Below are 8,534 nucleotides of genomic sequence, written 5' to 3' on the forward strand. Positions count from 1 at the left end.
TAATTTTTATACAGTTCCCCATTTTCAGAGTCTAAAGAGACATTGATTGCCTTCAGCTAAAAGCCTAAACAAACCTATCAGGGAGATTTAAAAAAAAAAATGAAAAAAGTCAAATTTGATACATGAAAAGGGTGAATGCACTCATCAACTCAGCCACACCAACAGGGCTGAAATACCACAGAAGAGAATTAAGGTGCATGATGACATAATTATTCCATGGTCATGAAAAGAAAACCTCCAAGAACTTGACTTCAAAAGATGGCAAACACTCTTGAGGAGGTGTATCATTGTCAAGGTCTGCAATAAAGAGATGCCTTCTTCATTTGAAATACAGAGTTTACAACGAGGTGCAAACCACTGGTTACACTCAAGAATATAAAGGCCAGATTAGAGTTTCCCACAAACCAACTAAAAGCGTCACAGAAAACAATGGAAACACAAAACCAAGACGAACTTGTTCCAGAATGATGAGAGAGAGAAGTATGGATATGGAAAAGGAGAGAAACTGCTAAAGCATACAGGGTGAGTTTGCTCCAGATGAAGGGGTTACCATTACTACCAGGAGCCTCTCCTCAAGGGTAGATTTGGGGGTCATGATGTCTGCAAGATGCCGTGCTTACTTTTAGATGCTTTGAGCACCAGAGCAACACAAGTTGACTGAATGTATTCAAGAGAAGGCCGATAACAACACAACATTAGAACTGAAAGACTTTGCAACTCCCTAAAACCCCAAATCCCTCAAAGATTGGCCAAAAGAGAAACAAATCTATATTTTTGATTTGGGGTTGAACTGGCCCTTTAACAGCTGATCGCCTAGCAACGCTTCAAACAACCTGAGGTGGGCTGAAGCTATAGGTTAGCTCATCAAGACTGTTTTAATCGTTCAGAAACGACTGTAATTTTATAAATAATGGAACGAGAACTGAACGAAGAGGAACTACAGGACCTGTTTGCGTGGATAGATAAGATACCGCTGTCCCGGCCCAAAAGACACATCACAAGAGACTTCAGCGACGCAGGTAGTAAAGTTAGCCTAGCAGTCCTCATGGAGGTGCTAACCAAACAATCAAGCAGTAACAGCAGGAGTAATATGATCTGCATAGCTCCATGTCTCCAGCTACGGTAATTTTATTTATTTGTGATCTGACTAAGTTTCTCTTTGAACCTTAGTGATGGCTGCTGAGGTGGTAAAATATTTCTTCCCCAAGCTTGTTGATCTGCACAACTATGTTTCTGCAAACTCCACACAGCAGAAGCTCAGCAACTGGAACCTGCTCAACAGGCAAGACATCACTGTTTTATGTGTGTGTGTGTGTGTGTGTGTGTGTTTGATTCTTCTGAATCTGGTGGATTGAATGACTACATCCCAGCCAGAGAAAAACACTCTCCACAGCTGAAAAACATCACATTTTAACAGCCTGCCACAAAAACTTGTACACAAGCTACAAAAAAGTTAAAAAGCTAGATGGCTAATTAATATCTCTTAATAGGAATGACAGACATTGCCTAATGTTTTTCCCATCCAAATAAAATTTTTCCTGGGCCTCCACATCTGGTCCTGCGGACATATCCTACTTACACCCACTCACTCCATCCCTCGCCACTGATATGGCACAAAGCCAGCTTCAGATTTATGGGAATTTGCTGAAAACATTTTGGCTCCTATGTTGTGTCTCATCAGTTAAATCACACCGAGTCTGCTGATACTACTGTGCATAGTTCTAGGTATTAGAAACATGTGTTTTTATTTATATGAGGATAGGAAGGTATTTTCCAAGCTGGACTTCCATGTGCCTGAGGAGACACTGAAGAAAATTGCACAGAGCACCACAGGAGCAATAGTGCCTGTCCTGAGCACCCTCAGGGAGAAGATAAACAAGAAACTGGAGTACACCACCAACAACATACTGGTGTGTAGTGACACACACGGTATAGGTCATTTTTTTTGTCTATTTGAATGCAAAATATGAATTACTGCATGCTTGTCCATGTTAATCTAACTACAGTGGATATATATTTTGTTTTATAAATTTAGGATATGGAGTATTATGACACCAGGAACCAGGAGAAACCTCATGAAGGTACAATCTTCTGCATTTGATGCCATATTTGGCTTTGCATCACATCACACGATAGTGATGTAGGTGTTGCTGGAAGTTACAAACTGTGATGAAGTCAGTAACATTAAGTAGATTATGGAAATAAAACAGCTGAATTAGGATAAATGCAATGACTTTATATTGGCCTTATGCATGTTGCAGCATGTGTCATAATGATAGTGTAGTTTGTGCAGAATATCAGCTGAAACTGTTGTTTTTTATTTAACTGAAGCCAAACAAAACTGAAGCTAAGATGTGCTTTATTTAGCACAGGAAGTGAGTTTGGTGTTATTTTAGACTTTTTTTTGTTAATGCAGCTATATCTGCCGGTCAACTCCCAAACACCAAGTCAGCATATTCAGCATTCAGCAAGGTGTTTTTTTCCCCCTCTTTATTTGGTTTTTGTTTAAGGGAGCAGTTTAGTGACTGTTCATCGCTGTTTTTGTCACTGAAATGAAGCGTCTCCAAGATCTTCTCAGGCCCAAATTAAGTGTAATCTATCCCAGAGATAGCAGTGACCAATCAGAAACACAAAGAAACGTCCATTTGAAGGAATCGGGGAGAACTGATTAGAAGAAAATTCCACCACCCTAAAGGAGTGAACTTGTTTCCCACACCTCATCCGTCCCTATCAAAGCTGGCCAGTGCCTCCACCCTCTGCTCTTTCCTCTTCCGTCTACACTCGCTCCCGCCATCAGACACATGACTCAGGTTCTCGTATCAGTTTCCACATGGCTCTTATCGCTGGCCTGAGCTCAGCACCGTTGACTTAAAGCCTGATATTTTTTTCCTTTATCTACTAATCTTACTTCAGCGTTTCACCCTCTTTCTGCTATTGGTCGTCACCCTTTCTGCCACCAAGCCTTATCTCTTTTACTCAGCTGTATAGATTCTTTTAGTCATTGTGTTTTGTTCACATCATAGTTTGTAAAACAAGACACTTTTTTTCTTCAGAAATTCAACAGACTGAGATAAGACTTCTAACTCAGCTGGAGGAATTGAAAAAAGATGAAAAGAACAGGCAAAAAAACAGGTATGACCAAAATACCACTGCTTTTAATTATAATGCAATGAATCGCAAGAACATTTAAAACAAAAATAATAGCCTGTCCATTCTTTTTTTTATGGTACAGTAAAGTGGAGCGTGCAGTAAAGTTTTATTCAGACATGGATCCTGCTTTCCAACAAATGCTGAAGGAAAAAGAAAAAGCAATTATGTCTTTGATGGAGACTGTGGAGGTAAAGTCTGCATGCAGACATGCATGAATGCAGGAAACACTCTGCTAAAGTGTGTGTGTGTGTGTGTGTGTGTGTGTGTGTGTGTGTGTGTGTGTGTGTGTGTGTGTGTGTGTGTGTGTGTGTGCGTGCGTGCGTGTGTGTGTGTGTGTGTGTGTGTGTGAGATGGAGAAAAATATTTAGGAGTGTGTGTTAGGCATGTGTAATGTCCTGTGTCAGCAGTGGCGAGTGAGTCAGTATCTGCTCAGCGGATATAACCCTTATTTTTCTTTTCCATCTGTGGTCACATCTGCATGTTTAGAGAGAAGCAGAAGGATGACACAAACGTGCAACTTCTCCTTTCACCGCACTATGAAGTTTTCAGAAGCCTTCAAAGAAATATCCTCTCTTTAGCCTCATCCCTCTTTTCTTTTTCTTTTCTTGGTTTTCTTGGTCGTGTATGTTTGCAGATCCTCCAGATGAAAGTGAACAAGCTGGAACATCTGGTTCACTTGAAGGATGTCCGTATTCAAGATCTGACACAGCATCTGGAGACGTACAAAGCAAGAGGCAACACACACTGAAGCAGCTGTGAAACTATACAGACAGAGAAATGTCTGTAGCAGTTCTGATATGTAAACCTGTATTTTGTAAAAAAGAAATATTAGTTAAGGCAAATGATCATCTTATCTAATCCCACCAGCTAAAACTGTCACATCTGTTGAAATGCACAAGGGAGATTCCAGATGTGAACTTTTTAAATCCTTGTTTTGAAAAAGAAAAAAATGGAATTTTATCCCAGAACATAAAATGTACACACTTCAGGATGCAGAAATGTCTCTTTTTCTTTCTTTAATAATATGATCCACTGCCTTATATCTTGAATCTTCTGTGTTTATGCTTCATGACCCTTTTATATGAAATCATGACTTGTTGAATGTAAATAGTTGCTTCTTTGTGAAAGGTATCTCTGGGCTTCTTTTAACAGCCCATAATTTCTGACTGTCAGCTTCTAAATAAAGCCACAAATCCCCATTCACAATTGTCTCACTAAATAAGAGGGCAGTGTATCAAATAAGCCAAGTCGTGGGTTAAAGCCAACAAAACAAAACTATATATGGTGTTGCATTTGGCGGCAGCCAATTCCTTCCTTCACTCATTTTTGGTAAGTTTCCTGCTTTTGTGTAAGTGTGAAAACCAGACCTTAGTTAACCAGAACTTAGTTAATAATTTCACTTCCACTTTATCGAGCATTTTTTTTTTTTTTTTTAGAATTACTGTGACATCAAAGTCAGGAGCATTGACGAAGTCGTGACACAGCAGCAGCAGACCGCAGCCCAACGTCTGCTTTTCAGATATAAAGTTCATTTCACTTTCTTGAGGTTTTTCTGTAGTGCCAAATGAGAGAGAGATGTCCCTCATTATTTTACTTTATGTGGGCTTTGTTGGCGTGAGAGGCATGTGACCCCGTGAGCTGTACCAGGAGCAGCTGATCATCTCCAGCTGCCTGCCAATGTGACTGTCGTGCTCACAATCATGCCACCTCATTAATCATCATTATCACTTAATTAATGACTGAGAAAAACAAACACCTAATGAGTTTACAGTTACACTTATTTTAGATTTAGATTTTAGTTACTCCTTTTTTCACAAGGGGTCGCCACAGCAGGTAGCTCTGCATGTTTGAACTGACAGACTTTTACACTGGATACTTCTTGATGCAACCATAAAGGAATACGTTTCTCCTCCTGGGATCCATTAGCTTATAAACCACTACACTTTGGAGCCACTTAACAAATGCATGTATTTAAATTAATGAATTATTGATTTATTTTTGGTAAATTACGCCTAACAATGGAAAACATCTGACTCAGTGTGACACAATATATGTGATGAGTCACAATCACACCCAGTTAAAGTGGTTCTGCTGCCGGACCACACTATATGAAAATGTCCCTGTTTATCTGACAACCAATACATATACTCACTTCATTAGGTACTTCTGTTCAACTGCTGGTTAAATAAATGTCTAATCAGCCAATCACATGGCAGGAACTCAAGCCGAAGTTCAAACTGTGCATCAGAATGGTGAAGAAAGGTGATTTAAGAGAATCTGAATGTAACATTGTTGCTGGTGCCAGATGGGTTGATCTGAGGATTTCAGAAACTGCTGATGTACTGGGATTTTCCCAAACAACCATCTCTAGGGTTTACAGAGAATGGTCTGAAAAAGAGAAAACATTTTGTGAGCAGCAGTTCTCTGGGCAAAAATGCCTTGTTTATCCCAGAGGTCAGAGGAGAATGGCCAGACTTCTTTGAGCTGATAAGAAGGCAACAGCAACCCAAATAATCACTCGTTACAACCAAGGTATGTTGAAGAGCATGTCTGAAAGCACATCAAGTCTAATCTTGAAGCAGATGGGCTACAGCAGCAGAATACCATACCAGGTGTCTTTAATAAGGACCTCTCTTAAACATAGATGAGCAGATGATTTCCACATTTCTAAGTAAAAACCTTTCCTGATCTCATAACATGCCCGATCACTGTATGAGCAGTGGCTGAGGTGATCTACATTTACAGCACAGCTAATCAAAAGCTTGACTGTGGGAAGTTATTTCTTAAAACAATGTTTTTAGTGTTCAGATGTGCTTCCCTCATCTATTTCATGTTCATGAGACAAAAAGAAATTTTTACCAGAAATCCACAGGAAGATGAAAACAGCATCATTACATCACTGTGGTTAAGCAAGACCCAAAGTCCAATACAAAGGACAGATGTTAAAAAAATATCATTCAAAATTTAGATTTCTTTTACTGTAATACATTTCTTTCAATCACAGTACTTAAAATATCTAAAATAAATATCTGACATGTACATTTGTACCTTTGTGATGCTGTGCGACACATGAGATTTTCATCATGGACGTGCAGCAGACAAAACTGTGTGATGCTATCATGTCAGTACGGACCAAAAGCTCTGAGGCGTGTTTCCAAATCCTCTGACTCTATGCCATGAAGAGTTCTAAAAAGATACCAACAATCAATTTTATTTAAGGTTCGTGCTAAGATTTCAAAATAGATATAACAATATACTGTATATAAAATGTATACAAATAATCAAATCAACTGAACTTACAGAGGCTCCAATATGTCAAATATTTGAAAGCTAAAGCCTTTATTCCTTTTTACATGAAATCTCGTGCTTGCACTTTTTATGGCTGGTCGTTAATTCCTTGTTGAGTTTTCCTATTTTGCTGGTACTTGTACATTTACTCCCTGTGGAGGTTTCTTTCTGCCACTGATTCATTTTTATTTATTTTAAGCATGTCAAACTTTTGGGTTAGCATCTTGAAATTTCAACTTACTCAGAAGTGACTTGAAATTTGAGATAATAACTTGACATATCAACTCAGGAACTCCTGACAGCAGATTGAAAAACTGAAGATTGTAAGAGTTAAGATGGCTGCAGCAGCAAACATTAAAAACAGTGTTTACTTAGCTTCCATTTCTCCCTTCCTTTTCCCTCAAAAATCAACTATTTGAACAATTTAAAAGCAAACAAATTAAGCAGACCTGTTTTACCAAGCAATGTTGGCGTCTTAAACACAGTAATCCTGATGATCTCTTGGGTTATTTTCCCAAAACAGAGCTCTATTCATAGCCACAGAAGAGCCCTAATTGTATAGCAGACTTTAGAAATTACCAGGGTCTCCATAGAAACTCAGACAGTGATAAGTGGTAGGAAATAGCAAAGTTAATACTCCTTTTAATACAGACAGTGGATAAGAATGTGAGGGAAAACTGAAGAACAGAGCTGCTTTTGATAAAGGAGCTGCCTGCCGCTGATGAATCACACTGACTATCACCCTGCTGTTTGGGAACTAGATTTACTCAGAGATGAGGGACCACACCTTTCTGTATCTGGGGACACATCCAGGATGATGTCAAGGCAAGATGGATCATCCAGGATCTGATGAAAAGCAACAAAAGGAAAAGCGCTGGTTCAGCCAGGAAAGGGAAAAAAACCTGACCATAACCTCACTTCCTAAGAGAGAGGACTTCAAACTGGTTGGAATTGCGCAAATGGCAAAAAGTAATAAGACCACCCATTACACTAAGCACAGGCCAAAACACAAAAAAACCCAACAAATTTCCTTTGTAATCAATGAGGAGTGAAGCTTATTTAAACCCGAAAACACTCAATATGATCATATATCTTTAAAATCTTATCAAAAGTGGGGGAAAAAAGTTTATCTGGGTCAATCAAAAGCTAAACCCCTCCCCCAGAAACCACTGGTTTGGCTGTGAGAGGATACCAGGGTCCATGAGGGCTGAGGTCACAAGAGGAAGCCATCCTTCATCTGGTAACATGGACTGACACACACTTTGAATGCTTCCTGGAAAGCATTTGTGAACAGCTGACTGGCTGTGCTGAGGGAAGAGCGGGTTTTATTTTCTTCAGATGACCACTTTACAAACTCAACAGACACACACTCACACAGATGTTTTTGGAGTGTTTACAACACATTATGTGGGTTAGAACAACAAGGACTGTGTGATGGATCGTGTTTATATATTCAGTGTGTTCACTGAGTCGTGCTCATTTTTCCACAACTACCCAGCCTTTGGAATGAAATAAAAAGCTACAGTCGCACATCATATAAATTCCTCTTATTAGAATATGTGGTGGGATATAAATCATGCCAATTATGCACAGGCTCAAATGTGGGTTGGTATATCTATCAATTTGTAAACATATAGAAAACCTGTAGATATAATGTATAATGTCACTTGTTGAAAACATTGGAAAAAGGACATAAATACAACAACAGTGAGATTTGAGGCACTTGTGCTGCAGTTAAGATGCAAATATATTTTAGTGTGCATGTGTAGTTTTGTGTCACAAAATAGTATGGGAAATTTGAGTTTCCTTCTATAACTTAGCACATAAAATAAAGGTGTTTCTAAACTTTGTACAAGCTCATGATTGATTTTACTTCTATACATACATAACTTTTGGAAATGTACAAACTGACACATATTCAATGGGTCCCTGGGGTCTTTATCCATCCATTTATTCATAAAATATTTTCCTTCTTTCTTTTGATCAAGTCTGCCACTGCTAGTATTCAAACCAAGTGACTCATCTACCATGGCACAAGTTCTCCTCCTTGTGGCATTCGAATGCACAACAATGCCCACACATCAATGCAAAGAGAA

General features: G+C 39.0%; 1 protein-coding gene across 1 annotated transcript; it reads left to right on the top strand.

Moving 5' to 3' along the window:
* Positions 1-725: 725 nt before the first annotated feature.
* Positions 726-4,371, top strand: spef1 (sperm flagellar and cilia associated 1). The gene is made up of 7 exons (XM_086259667.1): positions 726-1,019; positions 1,171-1,282; positions 1,763-1,910; positions 2,036-2,081; positions 3,054-3,132; positions 3,233-3,338; positions 3,785-4,371. The coding sequence occupies exons 1-7, from the start codon at positions 911-913 to the stop codon at positions 3,896-3,898; spliced, it is 714 nt and encodes a 237-aa protein (XP_086115793.1). The 5' UTR covers positions 726-910; the 3' UTR covers positions 3,899-4,371.
* The last annotated feature ends 4,163 nt before the right edge of the window (positions 4,372-8,534 follow it).

This window comes from Aulonocara sp. 'chitande type north' Nkhata Bay, linkage group LG13 (genome assembly GCF_057382095.1).
Source record: "Aulonocara sp. 'chitande type north' Nkhata Bay isolate Kocher_YH1m ecotype deep benthic linkage group LG13, A_spYH_male_GT1.1, whole genome shotgun sequence".
Lineage (NCBI taxonomy): Eukaryota > Metazoa > Chordata > Actinopteri > Cichliformes > Cichlidae > Aulonocara > Aulonocara sp. 'chitande type north' Nkhata Bay.